Source organism: Rhinoderma darwinii, chromosome 12 (assembly GCF_050947455.1).
Source record: "Rhinoderma darwinii isolate aRhiDar2 chromosome 12, aRhiDar2.hap1, whole genome shotgun sequence".
NCBI classification, from domain to species: domain Eukaryota; kingdom Metazoa; phylum Chordata; class Amphibia; order Anura; family Rhinodermatidae; genus Rhinoderma; species Rhinoderma darwinii.
The window spans coordinates 27,490,107-27,509,524 of NC_134698.1; the positions used below are offsets into that span (position 1 = coordinate 27,490,107).

Here is a 19,418-nt window from a genome sequence, read left to right on the forward strand (position 1 = left end):
CACACAAAATAGTTATTAATTAACAATTATTTTTTTTAAATAAAGGACTTAATATTGAAAAAAGGTTTTTTATACAACTGTTTTTTTTTTTGTCTCACTAGGTGACTTGAAGTCAGGAATCCCTGATCGCTACTCTAATACACTGCACTACATGCATAGTGCAGTGTAAAAGTGCTGTCAGTTACTCACTGACAGCAAACCTAAGGCAGAACAAACTAGGCTTCCGTAGATGACAAACCCGGAGGCCATTGTTAGGCCTCCTGTTACCATAACATGATGGAATAGAACGTCAAAGAGCAGGAAGGGGTTAAATGATCTGCTAACGTCTTGGTGCCAGATACCACAGGACACTTTTAAAGATCTTCTGAAATCCATGTCCCAACGGGTCAGAGCTATTATGGCAGCACGAGGAGGACTACACAAGGCAGGTGAATATGAAATATCCAAGATAGAAGGGAGTCCCAGGCATAAAATAAGATAAGATAACTTTATTAATCCCCGAAGGGAAATTCCAGTATCACATAAATGGATTCTGGGAAACGGCATCATGGATCTTTTATTATTAGGTCTCTGTGCAGATTGAGATTCTGGCGTCCAAGGTGAAGATGATGAAGAAGACTAGGTGGTACTGTAGAGAAAACAAAAAATAATCAGACCAGACGATAATCACTCAGCAATATACTGGTGCCGAAGCTCCAGCCATGATTTCACAAAAATACTATAGATGTCAGTGATCATACCTGTACTGCTGGTGTTTCTTCTGTACCACAGCTGTTGGTACTTATCTCCTCCTCTTTCTTTGAAAGGCATGGACGCGGCACAAGGGACAGCGTGGATTTGTCGGGATCCAATGTGCAATACAAGGCAGATGGAATAGGTGAGAACATGGCAGAACGGTGACTTGCTCTCCAATCTCATAGTCCTCTAGGCATATAGTGCAGGACTGGATGTCTTCGTTTTCAGTAAAGGTTCGAGATGGGAGTCTATCAATCTGCCTGCCTCTCCTGCCTCGCCGACGTTGTCTTCTCTGCACAGGTCTGCTGTCTGTGGTCTCTGTTGTCGACTGTTGGTTGGGAAGCAGCTCACTGGTGCTTGGTGTTGGCTCCACCAGCCTGTTAGATGTTTGCTGAGGAGATCTGGTTCCTTCTCTGGACAGCTGCAGGTTTGGTAGCGGCTCACTGGTGCTGGAATCTTGTGTTGGTTCCTCCAGCCTTTCGGATCTCTCCTGAGTAGTTGATGGAGTAGACCCAGGCTGGGATTCTCCAGGAATTCTGAGCTCGGTCTCACTATTAATACGACGGCCACTTGTCGTTTCAGACTGTTCTATTGGCTCAGGTCGTAATGGGGAACGGCTTCTGTCCGCTGCGTCTTGCTGCAACCTACGGCGCGGTGGAACTTGACCACGTCTTCGTCTCCTGTCGGGGACATTGTCATGGTCTTCATCCTGCTCCACACTCTGACGCCTTCTATGTCCAGATCTTAATCTTCCATCAGCAATGCCTAGATGTGAAACAATGTGTATAACATATATTAATTATGTACAGAAAAAATGGGAAAAAAGATCAATACCAGACATTTCCTATGGACTCGTGTGGCCTTCTTTCTAGAGGAAAGCTCCCATGTTTTTCTAATCTTGGACAACCGTTTTGATACTATTTATATATACACAGTCGAGTCACATTATTATAACTACTACTAATATCCAGAGTAACCGGCGTGTGCAGCACGGACAGCAGTAGATGGGCTGGGAGTGACTCAATAAGGTGCTGGTCAGTGGTCTCATATGTGGAGCCTCGCTGACTCCATACATCCCACATTTACTGGAGGGTGGGTGGGGGAGGATCCATAAAGCGAACAACACGATTGACGTGGTCCCACAGATGCTCAATTGGGTTCAAGTCTGGAGAAATAGGGGGCCAGGGAAGTACTTGGAAGTCTTGGTCGTGCTCTTCCAACCACTGTCGGGCATTTATAGTCGTGTGACATGTCGCATTGTCTTGCTTTAAGATTCCATTTGCTCCAGGGAAGACAATCAGCATGTATGGTGGATGTGATCTGTAACGATGGATTCATATCTAAATCGGTTCAGAGCCTTCCATATGGATGAGTGGCCCAGAGAATGCCATGGAAAAATACCCCAGACGCTGATGTCGCCGCCAGCTTTTTCCAGCACTGTTTGTAAAGTCCATCCTTTCGATGAAGCAGAAAACGTGATTTATCGGAGAAGACAACCCTTTGCCAATACTGAGACCAATACTGGCGTGCAAATTGAAGCCATTTTCTCTGATGCACCTTTGTTACATAGGAGCAGTGACCATCCGTCGGGTTCGGAGCCCCATACGCAGTCGGGTTCGCTGAACTGTTGTATTAGACACACGTCTGGTAGCCAACGTTCACCTCTCAAATACATGGCACGTGGTGCTCTGCAGTTTCCATGTCCGTTATTCCCAATGGTGCCATTTGTCCGCTCACGATACACTGTCACCACAGCAGCACGCGAACAGTTCACAAACTGCGCTGTTTGAGAAATACCGCCGCCCTTGGTCCGAAAGCCAATAATCATTCCTTTTTGCAACTGAAAAACGGTGCATTTTTTGCGGACGCAAAACGGACACGTTTGTGTGAAACTAGCCTAAATGTATCTGATATAACAAGTTCCACTTACCTTGATTTATCCGGGAACTTTCGTCTATTACAAGCTGCAAGAGTTCTCGGTAACTCATTGTTCCTTGTAGCAGGCGGCTTGATGTTTTAAGTTCAGGAACAATGAAAAAACGGGATTCCTCAAATAAGAGGGAATCTACCACGATGTTCAGAAGTTGCACTGGTGTTTAAGTGCTCTGAACAGATGATGTAGTAGTCGCTTTGTAGCACAAATTCGCTCTTTGAAAAACCAAGTGAAGTTTCAGCATCAGCATCAACTCGAGATATGGCACTGATGTGACCGCGCTTGGGGTCCTTAGAACTTCACGCCATTGTGATGTCACTGCTATAGATGCCACACCCTCCATTGTTCTGATGACATCACTGCCTGCAGTGATGTCATAATGCTTACGGTATGTCATAAACGGTCCCCTGCTCTGCATTACACCAATCACTGCAGCAAAGCCTCCAAATAAATAAATAAATAAATATATATTAAAAAAATTTATATTTACATATTGCAGCTGAAAATCTCTAATATTTGTTTAGTAAATGTTTCTCTATAATTGTTTAGTAAGTGTTGTAGCACACAATTCATCTAAGTAAAAGTCTAAGTAACAGATTACCACAATGGAGAGGTGGAAATGTAACGTTATTTTTCTAAAACTAGATGGTTCTGGAGTAAATAAGAATCCTTTATAACCTAAAGAGGTTGTCTGGTATAAGAAACCCATTGTAAATACCCTATTGGGGAATTCTAAGTTAAGAAAGGACAAGTCTCTTATTGATTTCACTGTGTAATACTTAGTTTCTCCTGTGGTGGCGCTGCAGGGGAATTCAACACTTCTCAAGTTCCATCACAGATTAAAGTTGATCGCTGGGGGTCACAATCAGAAACATTAAGCTGCACTATCGGGATGTACAAATTACACTGGATAAGGGCCGTATTGTGACAGACATTTACACCAAACCAACTGACTGAAAATAACTTTTTCATTTTAGCTTTCAACCCAAATCAGCACAAAAATAAAATTTCACAAAGCCAACTACATAGTGATAGAAAATGCCGCAGAACTTCGCATATAAATGAGACGGATATGTGAGAGGCAGATAGATAGGGCGTGCTCTAGCAAAGTAAAAAAATAGCCCCTCATTACTTTATTTTTCTGATCTAAAATGCCAAGATACAATCCCGTTAGTAAGCCCTAAATATACACCTCCTGCAATGAGCCATAATACAATTGTGGGGATCAGACCTTAACCACTTCCTGCCGCAGCCATTTTGAATTTTTTTATTTTTGTTCTTTCCTCCTCACCTTCCAAAAGCCACAACTTTTTTATTTTTCTGTTGATATATCCATATGAGGGCTTGATTTTTACAGGACGAGTTGTAGTTTTTCATGGCACCATTTATTGTACTAATGAAATGGGAAACTGAAAGAACTTTCTTTGTGGGGTGAAATAGGAAAAAAACTGATTTCTCCATTGTTTTTTGGGTTTAGTTTTTATGGAGATCACAGCGCGGTTTTGTTTCGCCATTATCTGAGAGCCATACGTTTTGTTCTCTTTCCGTCGCTGCAGCAGTGTGAGGGCTTGTTTTTTTGTGGCATGAGCTGTCGTTTTTATTGGTTCATGAGACTTTTTGATCATCTTTTATTCCATTGTTTGTGGGAGATGACCAAAAAACAGTGATTCTGCCCTCGACATTTTTTGTTTGTTTTAATGCATTCACCATGTGGGTTAAATAATGTTATATTGTTATAGCTCTGACTTTTACGGACGTGGCAATACAAGTTATGTTAATTTACTTTTTTTACATTGCTTTTTTTTTAACTTTTAATATTTTAACTTTAAATATATATATATATAAATAAACTTAATTTAACTGTATTTTACTTTCTTTACTTGCCCTCTAGGGGACTTAAACCAGCAATCATTGGATCGCTTGCAGGATATACTGCAATACTAATGTATTGGCGTATATCGTGTTCTTTACCTGCTCTTATTAAGCCTTGCCAGGGGTGCAAAGATGGCAGACCTGAGGGCCTACATTAGTCCTCCAAGCTGCAATGACAACCATCGGCACCCCGCAATCGCACGGGGGCAATGAGCCGTCAGAGATGGCCACCCCCATCTTTCTAATGGCTTAGTTACCGCAGTTACTATTGACCTCAGCATATAAGGGGTTAAACGAGTGGGATCGTAGTAATCTACGATTTCGCTTGTCGCAGTGAACTGTCAGTTGTAACATACAACCAACACCAGCAAATTATGGAGTGAGCTCAGTCCGTGACCCCACTCCATACTTCCCTCCTGGCCTACACCGTATATATACACGTTGGTTGTCGTGGAAGGGGCTAGGCAGCATTGAAGGGTTATGGTGCTATAAAGCAGATCTTCCCTTGCAAAAACTAATGACGTTTTGGCAACCAAAGGTGCCCCCCTCAGCATCAGAGCCCCATAGCAGCTTCTATGGCTACTAGGGCTATAGTTATGTCCATGTACAGGGGGAAGATTTGACAGTAACACTACAGGTGATGTATTATCACAGTATACATCGAGTATTAGGATAAAATAGAACGACGTACCAGTCCCCATACATTAGTAGATACAGGTCACTAAGCAAATCATGGTGGTTCCAAGTACCAGTCTCAGGACCAACACCTACAAGAGGAGGAGAGATAATAAGGAGGTTAAAACGTGGCCAGGTGCGCTGGATTCACTGCTTGTACACAATGCATCTTAAAGGGGTTATGCGGGGACTAAAAATGATTAGCAGTGTTCTCACTGCATTATGTGATGTCACGGTTTGTGGGTATGTGGACCCACGAGGCCGCACCGCCATAGCAGCAAGGCAGCTGGCCAAACAACAGGGAACCCCAGAAATACAAAGTCCCGCACAAGGGTACCAGGATAGTCCAGACAGCTCTGGCATGGATGGAGGTAGGTAACACAGGATGTGGCGGATGACACAGGTGCAGTAGACACAACTCCAACTAGTAGGCACAGGAACAAGAACACAGTACGGGATACAGGAACGGGTAACAGGGCACGGGTAACAACTGGAACGGGAAACAATAAGGGACCATTTGAAAGACAGACTTGGGGTATACTAACAATGCTCAGGCAAGGATCAGATGGGTTGGGCCCTTCTTATAGTCCAGGAAATCATGTGTGTTGATGATGGTGATTTCCTACATGTGCGTGCGCTGGCCCTTTAAGAGCGGGTACGAGCGTGCACGCGCACCCTACAGGACAGAGCAGATCGTAGCAGAAGTGAGCGCTGGCGTCTCCTGGGAAGGAGATGGGAACCAGCGCTCACAGATCCATGGCTGCGGGCGTCAGGTGAGTGGACCCGATGGCCCTGGACGCTACAGTATCCCCCCCTCTTACGCCCCCTCTTCTTGGGACTAGAGCGAGAGAGGAACTTCTTAACAAGAGCAGAGGCATCAAGGTTCTCCTCCGGCTCCCAGGACCTCTCCTCAGGACCAAACCCTCTCCAGTCCACCAAATAGAAAGTCCTTCCTCCTACCCTCTTGCAGTCCAGTATCTCCCTCACCTCGAACACATCAGAAGAACCGCTGGGAGCAGTTGTGGAACAGGAAGTCTTGCTGTAGCAGTTCAGGACCACTGGTTTCAGGAGGGACACATAAAAGGAGTTGGGGATTCTGAGGTTAGGAGGCAGCCGCAGTTTATAGGAGACAGGGTTAATCTGTTGCCGAATCTCAAAAGGACCGAGAAACCTGGGAGCAAACTTGTATGAAGGCACCCTCAAACGAATGTTCCATGAGGACAGCCAGACTTTGGTACCTGGAAGATACTGCGGCGGCTCTCTTCTTGTATCCGCTTTTCGCTTCATGCCCGGGTCTGTTGCCAGATTTACAGGAAGTCCCCAAATGCAAAGTCAGCAGCGGGTACCTGAGAAGTAGTAGACACTGGAAGAGGGACTCTAGGATGTTGACCGTATACAATGTAAAACGGAGTGGAAGTGGTGGACTCGCTTGTGTGATTGTTGTACGAGAACTCGGCCCATGGAAGAAGCTGTACCCAGTTATCATGCTGTAAGGAAATGAAGTGACAGAGATAATTCTCCATGATCTGGTTGATCCTCTCGACTTGCCCATTGGACTGGGGGTGATAAGCTGTGGAAAAGTCCAATATCACATCCAGGAGTTTACAGAGAGTCCTCCAGAACCTCGAGGTAAATTGAAACCCCTGATCGGACACAATGTGAAGGGCAAGCCATGCAAGCGGTAGATTTGCTGGATGAAGAGATTTGCCATTCGGGGAACAGAAGGTAGGCCGGTCAGCGGGATAAAATGTGCCATCTTCGAGAACCGGTCCCCCACCACCCAGACAGTGTTGCATCCTGCTGAGGGAGGAAAGTCAGTGACAAAGTCCATCACAATTGTGCTGCAAGGTGGAATTGGGTATAGGCACAGGTTGATGGAGGCCAGCAGGCTTGGAGTTAGTAACCTTGTTAGAAGCACACATCGTGCAAGAAGAGACAAAGTCCACAACATCCTTGGGCAGCATGGGCCACCAAAAGTGACGAGCAATCAGGTCTCGGGTTTTACGAACACCAGGGTGCCCAGCCAGTTTAGAACTGTGTCCCCATCGGAGAATTCTTCTCCTGCCTGCTAATCGAACAAAAAACCTCCCTGGAGGGATGTCTCTAACCTGCAAAGGATTGGCAGTGATAATGCAGGACGGGTCTATGATAGTTTGAAGAGACTCCACCGTGTCATCCGTTTCAAATGACCTGGACAGGGCATCGGCCCTCACATTCTTGTCAGTGGGACGTAGTGGAGCACAAATTGTAAACGGGTGAAGAACAGCGGCCACCTGGCTTGACAGGGATTTAGTCGTTGAGCGGACTGAAGGTAGGTGAGGTTCATGTGGTCGGTGTAGATTAGGATGGGGTGAGCTGCGCCCTCCAGCAGATGTCTCCTCTTCTCCAGAGCCAATTTGATGGCCAGTAGCTCCTGATCCCCAACAGAGTAAATGCGCTCTGCAGAAGAAAAAAGTCTCGAGAAGTAGCCACATACTACTGCCTTTCCTTTGGGGCTCCTCTGGAACAGAAGTGCGCCTGCACCAACATAAGAGGAGTCCACCTCCAAAGAAAACTGTATATATACGTCAGGATGATAGAGGATTGAGGCAGAAGTAAAGGCTTTTTTGAGACTAAAAAATGTGGACTCTGCCTCTGGGGTCCACACCTTGGCGTTCACACCGTTCTTGGTAAGGGTGGAAATAGGAGATGTCAGTGATGAGGCGTTTGGGATAAACTGCCGGTAGAAATTGGCAAATCCCAGGAAACGCTGTATGGACCTCAGACCTTGAGGACGTGGCCACTCCAGGACAGCTCTCACTTTCTCAGGATCCATCTTGAGACCTTGATCCGATATGATGTAGCCCAGGAAGTGCAGAGAACTCCTCTCAAAGACGCACTTCTCCAGCTTGGCGTATAAATGATTCTCCCTTAATCGTAGTAGAACTTGACGGACATGCCTCCGATGAGTCGTCGGATCTGGGGAGAAAATCAAAATATCATCGAGATAAACAACAACACAGATATAGAGGAGATCTCGGAAGATATCATTAACGAGTTCCTGAAACACTGCAGGAGCGTTACACAGTCCGAAGGGCATCACTACGTATTCGTACTGCCCGTCACGGGTGTTAAATGCTGTCTTCCATTCGTCACCCTGGCGGACCGGAGCAGAAGTGAGATGGGGACCAGCGCTCACAGATCCATGGCTGTGGGCGTCAGGAGGTGAGTGGAACCGACGGCCCGTGGCCATAGATGCTACATGTGAGTAAACTCGCTAATATACATTCCCGTCCCCCTTGGTGCTGTTTCTGAGATTTTCATAGATTTTTATAGCGCTGATGAGGAACCGGAAGTCTAGTTGTACAGTTTTCTTTGGTGACGACACGACTCTTCGTCATGTGATCGGCCCCGCTGTACTCTATGTACTCGCTGTACTACTGCTCCTGCAGTATATGGAGCACAGCGCCGCTCTCTGAGAGGTTCCTCTGAGAGGTTCCTGTTGTTTCTCCTTTGCTTTATCCAATGCTAAAAACTAATAATGATTTTTTTTTTTTTAAATGCAAGCCCCTCAGTTGGAGTCACTGGGACCCAACACTAGAATTTCATCTGATTTGACAGATTATGGCACAATTTTCTATGGGGAATTTATGGTGGTTATTTTGATATTCCCATACTGTTTTTTGACACAAACCACCTACCTTAACATTGCTACAGACAAATCCACCTCTTCATGGTAAAGGTATTCTCTAATGTCAGTGCTGTCTTACAGCAGGATAATGCCCCCGCCACACTGCAAAAATCGTTCAGGACTGATGTGAGGAACATGACAAAGAGTTCAAGGTGTTGACCTGGCCTCCATATTCTTAATTCAATCGATCATCTGTGAGATGAGCTGGAAAAACAAATCCAATGCATGGAGACCCCTACTCACAACTTACAGGACTTAACCCCTTAATGACGAAGCCTAGTTTGGGCCTTAAGACTCAGAGCCCATTTGTCTAATCTGACATTATCTAAGGGGAGACATTTCCTCTACCTGTTGCAGGAAAATTTTATGGGCCAGTTTGTGTAAGACCCAACTAGAGGTGAAGCTCTGTTGGATCTGGTCATTTCTAATAATGCAGAGCTTGTTGGGAACGTCAATGTTCGTGAAAACCTCGGTAACAGTGATCACAATACAGTTACATTTTACCTATACTGTAAAAACCAAACACAGGCTGGGAGGGCAAAAACATTTAATTTTAAGAAAGCCAATTTCCCCAGGATGAAGGCGGCAATTCAGGATATAGACTGGGAAGAACTAATGTCAAATAATGGGACAAATGATAAATGGGAGATTTTCAAATCTACTTTGGGTTATTATAGTGCAAAATTTATTCCTATAGGTAACAAGTATAAACGACTAAAATTAAATCCCACATGGCTTACACCTTCTGTGAAAGGGGCAATACATGACAAAAAAAGGGCATTTAAAAAATACAAATCTGAGGGTACATCTGAAGCCTTTGTAAAATATAAAGAGCTTAATAAAATCTGTAAAAATGTAATAAAATTAGCAAAAGTACAAAATGAAAGGCAGGTAGCCAAGGATAGTAAAACAAATCCCAAAAAATTCTTCAAGTATATAAATGCTAAAAAGCCAAGGTCTGAACATGTAGGACCCCTAGATAGTGGTAATGGGGAGTTGGTCACAGGGGATCAAGAGAAGGCAGAGTTACTAAATGGGTTCTTTAGCTCTGTATATACAACTGAAGAAAGAGCAGCTGATGTAGCCGGTGCCAGTGCTGTTAATATATCAGTTGATATATTAAATTGGATGAATGTAGATATGGTCCAAGCTAAATTAAATAAAATAAATGTGCACAAGGCCCCGGGACCAGATGGGATACACGCTAGAATTCTTAAAGAGCTTAGTTCAGTTATTTCTGTCCCCCTTTTCATAATATTCAGAGAATCTCTAGTGACTGGAATAGTGCCAAGGGACTGGCGCAGGGCAAATGTGGTGCCTATTTTCAAAAAGGGCTCTAGGTCTTCCCCGGGTAATTATAGACCAGTAAGCTTAACATCCATCGAGGGCAAAATGTTTGAAGGGCTATTGAGGGACTATATACAGGATTATGTGACAAAAAATAGTATTATAAGTGACAGCCAGCACGGTTTTACTAAGGACAGAAGTTGTCAAACTAACCTAATTTAAAGGATCTGCCAGGCACAGCTTCGGTGTTAACGCCCATAGGTAATCAGTCTTCACCTGAGTCTATGTCTCTGAGACTGACTCCAGCTTCCACCACTCAGGCTGGCAGGCTTAGGAGTGGGAGAGCCTATCGCAGCCTGGCCAGACTCAGCTAGCTCCCGCCCTCGGTCTATTTATACCTGCCTTTCCTGTTCCTCCTTTGCTTGTGATTCTTCTCGTGTGGTTTCCTGGCCCAGCTACAGCTTCTGACTATTTGATCCTGCTCCATACTGACCCTGGCTTACTGACTACTCTCCTGCTCTGCGTTTGGTACCTCGTACACTCCTGGTTTGACTCGGCTCGTTCACCTCTCTTGTTGCTCATGGTGTTGCCGTGGGCAACTGCCCCTTTTCCCTTAGCTTTGTGTATCCTTGTCTGTTTGTCTCGTGCACTTACTGAGCGTAGGGACCGCCGCCCAGTTGTACCCCGTCGCCTAGGGCGGGTCGTTGCAAGTAGGCAGGGACAGAGTAGCGGGTAGATTAGGGCTCACTTGTCCGTTTCCCTACCCCTATCATTACTTAATCACAAGCCCATTACCTAGTCTACCCTGGTCCCTGTCTCTACTATGGACCCCCTGGAGACCCTGGTCCAGCAAATGCAGGGTCTCTCCCTACAGGTCCAGGCCCTGGCTCAGAGGGTCAACCAGCCTGACGCTACCATGGTAGTGCCCCTCACCTCTTGAACCCCACCTCAAGTTGCCTGACCGGTTCTCAGGGGACTGGAGGACTTTTCTCTCCTTTCGGGAGAGTTGTAGGCTCTACTTTCGCTTAAAGCCTCATTCCTCAGGTTCTGAGAGCCAGCGGGTGGGTATAATTATGTCCCGGCTCCAGGAAGGGCCCCAAGAGTGGGCCTTCTCCTTGGCTCCTGACGCCCCTGAACTTTCCTCCGTTGATCGTTTCTTTTCTGCTCTCGGACTCATTTATGACGAGACTGACAGGACTGCATTTGCCGAGAGTCAGCTGGTGACCTTACGTCAGGGTAAGAGACCTGTTGAGGAGTATTGTTCTGACTTTAGGAAGTGGTGCGTAGCTTCTCGGTGGAATGACCCTGCCTTAAGGTGCCAGTTTAGGTTGGGTCTGTCGAACGCCCTGAAAGACCTGCTAGTTAGCTATCCCTCTTCTGACTCCCTAGACCAGGTTATGGCTTTAGCGGTACGACTTGACCGACGTCTCAGGGAACGACAACTTGAAAGTTTTTGTGTTTTCCCCTCTGACTCCCCCATGATGCCTCCCGAGGTCCCGTTGCTTCGCTCTTCCACGGAAGACTCGGAGGTACCTATGCAACTCGGGGCCTCCGTGTCCCCCCGACAACGTAGAGAGTTCCGCAGGAAGAATGGTCTCTGCTTCTATTGTGGGGATGACAAGCATCAAGTGAACACCTGTCCTAGGTGTAAGAATAAGCAGCCGGAAAACTTCCGCGCCTAAGTGATCATCGGGGAGGTCACTTGGGCGCATAGGTATTTCCCGTAAATATGAAACGTAATAAAATCTTGCTTCCCTTTCAGGTCTCTTTTGGTGGTAGGTCTGCTACCGGCAATGCCTTCGTGGATTCAGAGTCTTCTGCTTCCTTCTTGTTTTTCTCATCCTCCATATCCTCCATCTCTATATCATCGGGAAACTGGCGTCCCCAACCTCCATTTTCTCGTCCTCCTCCACGTCCTCCATCTCTACATTCACCCAACCCGGTGAATTGCACAACAAGCAGAGCAGATGAGGCCTCTTTTAGCCTTTAAGGTTAACGGCCTAGAGTGGCGGCGTGATACAGCAATTGTAAGTCTGTATCCTACAAAACAGAGAACGGCAGGTGTCTCTGTCATAGATTTCAACTAGATCCGCGTCCTGATAGGCCGTATAACCCCTAAGTAGCCAAAGTCAATAGCGTACAGATGTCAAGTAGAATATAATAAGAATAAACGTATCATTGGCCTGATGAAGACACCGGTCCGGCGTTGAAACGCGTAGCCATTCTTCTACAATAAATACGTTTATTCTTATTATATTCTACTTGACATCTGTACGAGCAGCGCCGTTTGGTCCCCTTTTCCCTGTGTTTATACAGTTACTCCTCTGACAGCAAACTTGTTTGCGTGTGCACGGACCTGCCAGCAGCTCCTTTGCTTTTGTGACATCTAACAGTGTCCACAATCCTCGGTGAGCAATTTTCTTGATGTTTAATTGCCCCTGTGGTTCTATCACTTTTATCTGCACTATGTGGCGCCGTGTCTGTTTTATTTGTTTCTAGTCTAAAGTCAATAGCGAGCGCAGCATCTAAGTGGTTGACAGAGGGAGGGGGCTTCTTCTGTACAATAGCAGGCGATCGCGGGGGTGCCAATGGTTGCTATGGCAACTGGAGGCCTAACAATGGCCTCCTGGCCTGCCATGTACAGAAGCCTATTAGTCCCTGCCAGAATGCAGTGTATTATACCAGCTAAGAGGGGATCGGATCCTCAAGTCCCCTAGTGGAATAGAAAAGTTAAAAAAATGCTTTGGAAAAATAAAAAAATAAAAATTGCAACTCTCTCTTTATAAAGTCATTATTAAAAAAATATATAAAACTATACACAACTGGTATTGCCACATCCATAAAGACACAAAAATAATCACATAATTTATCCTGCGCGGTAAACGCTGTAAGAAAAATATTTTTAGAAGATACAGATATTCTGTTTTTTGGTCACATCTTCTCCAAAACATTGGACTATAAAGCTACCAAAAAAATGTACCCCAAGATGGTACCAATAAAAACTACAGCATGTCCCGCAAAAAACGCGCCCTCACAGCTCAGCAGATGGAAAAATAAAAAGTTATGGCTCTCAGAATATGACGACCTTATGTAAGTGTTTTTATTGTGAAAAAGAAGTAAAACATAAAAAAAATGATATAAATTTGGTATGGCTGTAATCGTAGTTATCCGCCGACTAAAGTTAACAGGTCGTCTATGCCATCAACGCTTTAAATAAATAAATAAAATTGCTGTTTTATGATCACCTCTCATCCCAAGAAATTGAATAAAAAAAATATCCTGATATGCAGGCCACAAATTTTAGCTTAGTGGGGCAAACACACAGCACTGGACCAAGAGTAGCGGCTCGTCCTTAACCTGTTTACCTCCACCTACGCTATAAAGGCGGCAGAGGTAAGTGGGCTTTAAATTGTTAAAAGACGGCAGCTGTTTGTGTTTTCAGGTTGGGATTGTACAGGCAAACTAATCCCGCTTCGTGCCAGTTGACACCTGCGTCAGTGTTTATGTTGAGGACTAGAACCACAAAATTACCGTCTGGTTTCCATCATGGTGTCCGTGGTTATACCAAAAACAAAAGCGCAGCAGGTTGCGCTATGGTTTCCGGTAATTTCATCCAGATATGTCACAAAGCCTCCAACGCAGATGTGAATAGGCTCTTACCTGCATAGTTACTCAATACTTCCGCCACACAATGACCACATAGTGACTGAATAATATTACCATACTGTTACTGAATCAAAACCACTGAACAAAAACCAATATCACCACCTTATAGTGACCATATAGTCATAGATGCTGGTCCTACACAGGGGCTCTACAGACCATATAAGTGATTACAGAACAGTGACATCCAGTGACCATATAGTGGTAGATACCAGTCCTACACAGGAACTCTACAGACCATATAAGAGATTACAGTACAATGACATCCAGTGACCATATAGTGGTAAATACCGGTCCTACACAGGAGGGTTGTAGACCAGTGACATCCAGTGACTCACAGGTGACGTCTTCTCAGATTAAATTTGTTCACTTTCCCTTTTCTTCTCCATCTTGCCCAGAAACCTAAGATAACTTCTTCTACCCATAAATCCCCTCTGCAGAATTTAAAAAACAGACAAGTTGGTTTCCTGCTTTTCTTGCATTCATCCCACCTATACCCCATCCTCTAAACAAACTCGTCATCCACAGTGCCCCAGATAGTAGTAATGCCACCCACTTGGTGCCCCACACAATAATAGTGCCCCCTTTGTGCACCCATACAGTAATAGTGCCCCCTTAATGCCCCCATATAGTAATGCTGCCATTAACAGGCCCCCTTCTCTTCAAGGCTCAGTTGTGATTGTAGTGGTTGCTTCCTGACCCAGATGGGAGAGGGACCCACTGATAACAGTGGGCTGATATTTTTATCCTCAGAAACAGGAGACACTGTGGGGATGGTGGCCCTGGGTATTTGCTAAGTTTGACCCCCCTCCTAACACCAGCCCCTTGTGGGTAGCGCCACACAGCCCCTTGTGGGTAGCACCACACAGCCCCTTGTGGGTAGCACCACACAGCCCCCTTGTGGGTAGCGCCACACAGCCCCTTGTGAGTAGCGCCACACAGCCCCTTGTGGGTAATGCCACACAGCCCCTTGTGGGTAGCACCACACAGCCCCTTGTAGTAGGTAGCACCACACAGCCCCCTTGTAGATAGTGCCACACAGCCCCCTTGTAGATAGCGCCACACAGCCCCCTTGTAGATAGCGCCACACAGCCCCCTGTAGGGAGTGCCGCACAGCCCCCTGGTAGGAAGTGCCGCACAGCCCCCTGGTAGGAAGTGCCGCACAGCCCCCCTGCTAGGGAGTGCCGCATAGCCCCCCTGCTAGGGAGTGCCGCACAGCCCCCTGCTAGGGAGTGCCCCACAGCCCCCTGGTAGGGAGTGCCGCACAGCCCCCTGGTAGGTAGTGCCACACTGCCCACAGCCCCCCTGTAGGTAGTGCAAGGACTACGAAATGACCCTGATAGCTGGCGGGCAATAGACATTCAAAAAAGGACAACTGTGCAGGAGCACACAAAATACCCAGCTTTCCCAGCTATTAAATAAATGTGTGGAAATAAACTAAGATATAACTTTTATGTAGTCTAGCTAAATGATTAATCCTTTTAGCTAGACTAAATAAGTATTTTTTTGTCCTTTTTTGTAGGTAGTGCCACACAGCCCACAGCCCCCTGTAGATAGCAAACCTCCCCCCCTTTTCAGTATAGATAGCGCCACTGTAGCTCCCTGAAGGAGCGGAATCCCCGTGTGGCTGGAGATTCCGCTCCTGGAGCGCTGCTTGATGCCTCTGTCCATATATGGTCAGTGGCATCAGGGAAAACTCCTGAAGCGGAATCCCCGGTCACAGCGTTGCAGACACTATGACCGTCGATTCCACTCCAGTAGAAGCTCCTGTCATCTGTGTCCATGACATCATTGGCTTCTCCTGGAGTGGAATCCCCGGTCATAGCGTTTCCAACGCTGTGACCGGGGATTCCGCTTCAGGAGTTTCCCCTGATGTCACTGTCCATATATGGACAGAGACTTCAAGCAGCGCTCCAGGAACTTGCAGTGTGGCGGCTGGCGCCCTGTGCGACCGCACTGGTCGAACGTACCTAAGGCCGGCCATGAGCCTAACCTATCTATGGTAAAACACAGGGGCCTAACTTATCTATGGTAAAACACAAGGGGCCTAACTTATCTATGGTAAAACACAGGGGGCCTAACTTATCTATGGTAAAACACAGGGGACCTAACTTATCTATGGTAAAACACAGGGGGCCTAACTTTTTATTTTTGGTGTCTAGTTTCTTCCATTTCACTGCCGCTGCTGCCGAGTAAGTTGCACCGCAAAGGGGTCACTAAGACCATGTTCACACGGTGGATTTTGCTTGGTGGGTCAAAATCGGCCGCAGAATTATTCCTGCCATCAGCCAAAAGATTTCTACTACCATTCACTTCAGATCGGGCAGGACGCTTCTTTTATCCGCTAGCTGAAAAAATCAACTAGCGGTAAAAAGAAGCACCCGCCTCCCACTGAAATAGAGATCTGCAGAACATTGCTCTCTCCTCTCTACCGCCTGACAGATACATAGTGATATATTCTGCAGATTATTACACCACTGACCTCTCTAGAGATCTGCAGAACATTGCTCCTCTACCTCCTGACAGATACATAGTGATATATTCTGCAGATTATTACACCACTGACCTCTCATTATATCTGCAGAACATTACTCCTCTAGCTCCTGACAGATACATAGTGATATATTCTGCAGATTATTACACCACTGACCTCTCTGGAGATCTGCAGAACATTACTCCTCTACCTCCTGACAGATACATAGTGATATATTCTGCAGATTATTACACCACTGACCTCTAGAGATCTGCAGAACATTGCTCCTCCATCTCCTGACAGATAGATAGTGATATATTCTGCAGATTATTACACCACTGACCTCTCTGGAGATCTGCAGAACATTGCTCCTTAACCTCCTGAGATACATAGTGATATATTCTGCAGATTATTACACCACTGACCTCTCTGGAGATCTGCAGAACATTGCTCCTCTACCTCCTGAAAGATACATAGTGATACATTCTGCAGATTATTACACCACTAACCTCTCTAGAGATCTGCAGAACATTGCTCCTCTACCTCCTGACAGATACATAGTGATATATTCTGCAGATTATTACACCACTGACTTCTCTAGAGATCTGCAGAACATTGCTCCTTTACCTCCTGACAGATACATAGTGATATATCCTGCAGATTATTACACCACTGACCTCTCTAGAGATCTGCAGAACATTGCTCTGTTCTCTCTACCTTCTGACAGATATATAGTGATATATTCTGCAGATTATTACACCACTGACCTCTCTGGAGATCTGCAGAACATTGCTCCTCTACCTCCTGACAGATAAATAGTGATATATTCTGCAGATTATTACACCTCTGACCTCTCTGGAGATCTGTAGAAAATTACTCCTCTACCTCCTGACAGATACATAGTGATATAGTCTGCAGATTATGACACCTCTGACCTCTCTGGAGATCTGCAGAACATTGCTCCTCTACCTCCTGACAGATACATAGTGATATATTCTGCAGATTATTACACCACTGACCTCTCTAGAGATCTGTAGAACATTGCTCCTCTACCCCCTGACAGATACATAGTGATATATTCTGCAGATTATTACACCACTGACTTCTCTAGAGATCTGCAGAACATTGCTCCTTTACCTCCTGACAGATACATAGTGATATATCCTGCAGATTATTACACCACTGACAACTCGGGAGAACTGCAGAACATTGCTCCTCTACCTCCTGACAGATACTTAGTGATATATTCTGCAGATTATTACACCACTGACCTCTCTAGAGATCTGCAGAACATTGCTCCTCCACCTCCTGACAGATACATAGTGATATATTCTGCAGATTATTACATCACTGACCTCTCTGGAGATCTGCAGAACATTGATCCTCTACCTCCTGACAGATACATAGTGATATATTCTGCAGATTATTACACCACTGACCTCTCTAGAGATCTGAAGAACATTGCTCCTCTACCTCCTGACAGATACATAGTGATATATCCTGCAGATTATTACACCACTGACAACTCTGGAGAACTGCAGAACATTGCTCCTCTACCTCCTGACAGATACATAGTGATATAGTCTGCAGATTATTACACCACTGACCTCTCTAGAGATCTGCAGAACATTGCTCCTTTACCTCCTGACAGATACATAGTGATATATTCTGCAGATTATTACACCACTAACCTCTCTAGAGATCTGCAGAACATTGATCCTCAACCCCTGACAGATACAAAGTGATATATTCTGCAGATTATTACACCACTGACCTCTCTGGAGATCTGCAGAACATTGCTCCTCTACCTCCTGACAGATAGATAGTGATATATTCTGTAGATTATTACACCATTGACCTCTCTAGAGATCTGCAGAACATTGCTCCTCTACCTCCTGACAGATAGATAGTGATATAGTCTGCAGATTATTACACCTCTGACCTCTCTGGAGATCTGCAGAACATTGCTCCTCTACCTCCTGACAGATACATAGTGATATATTCTGCAGATTATTACACCACTGACCTCTCTGGAGATCTGCAGAACATTGCTCCTCTACCTCCTGACAGATACTTAGTGATATATTCTGCAGATTATTACACCACTGACCTCTCTAGAGATCTGTAGAACATTGCTCCTCTACCCCCTGACAGATACATAGTGATATATTCTGCAGATTATTACACCACTGACTTCTCTAGAGATCTGCAGAACATTGCTCCTTTACCTCCTGACAGATACATAGTGATATATCCTGCAGATTATTACACCACTGACAACTCTGGAGAACTGCAGAACATTACTCCTCTACCTCCTGACAGATACATAGTGATATAGTCTGCAGATTATTACACCACTGACCTCTCTAGAGATCTGCAGAACATTGCTCTGTTCTCTCTACCTTCTGACAGATATATAGTGATATATTCTGCAGATTATTACACCACTGACCTCTCAAGAGATCTGCAGAACATTGCTCCTCTACCTCCTGACAGATAGATAGTGATATATTCTGCAGATTATTACACCACTGACTTCTCTGGAGTTCTGCAGAATATTGCTCTGTCCTCTCTACCTGCTGATAGATACTTATTGATATATTCTGCAGATTATTACACCTATGACTTTTCCACACCCTTATGATCCCTGTAGATAAAAGGCTCCCTGGATAAATCCCCCAATATATATATGAAAACACAAAAAATTGTAAAGAAAATATATGTTTATTCCAGAATCCAGTAGAATTGCTGTGCGGTTTTCTCCGGCCCTTTAACATGTGATGATTTGTGACATGAAGAAGAGGAGGGTCCTGCTTCACACGTGGATATGGCCGCCAGTCCACCCTTACACAGCTCAGTCCTGGATCATAAGAGAGCGTAAAACATTTTTTCCATTTCTTCACAGTTGTATTCTAGAAAAGAAAAATAAATTCTGAATTAGCCCAAAAATTCACAAAACATTCACCACAAGGAGATGAAGACGGAGCAGAAGACGTCAGACTTACCGGATCTCGCTTCTGTTCTGCACGTCACTGGTTCTCAGCGCTGGGGAGTCTTCATGGCAAATTCAGATGGTTTAGGTGGTAAAGACCACCATGATGGGGCCACAA

At 45.3% G+C, this 19,418-nt stretch overlaps 1 protein-coding gene across 1 annotated transcript; it reads right to left on the reverse strand.

The window, feature by feature from the left end:
* Positions 1 to 542: 542 nt before the first annotated feature.
* On the reverse strand, positions 543 to 2,723 carry LOC142665055 (uncharacterized). Its single transcript, XM_075844595.1, has 3 exons — positions 2,666 to 2,723; positions 741 to 1,500; positions 543 to 628 (listed from the first exon to the last, which is right to left on the reverse strand). Exons 1-2 carry the CDS (start codon positions 2,721 to 2,723, stop codon positions 782 to 784), a joined length of 777 nt encoding a protein of 258 aa, XP_075700710.1. The 3' UTR covers positions 543 to 628; positions 741 to 781.
* Positions 2,724 to 19,418: the final 16,695 nt, after the last annotated feature.

Excerpts from the sequence above, each read along its gene's own strand:
- LOC142665055 (XM_075844595.1), bottom strand. The coding sequence starts at position 2,723 with ATGAGTTACCGAGAACTCTTGCAGCTTGTAATAGACGAAAGTTCCCGG. Across the intron at positions 1,501-2,665 it reads AAGTTCCCGGATAAATCAAG|GCATTGCTGATGGAAGATTA; the intron begins GTAAGTGGAACT and ends TTTCACATCTAG.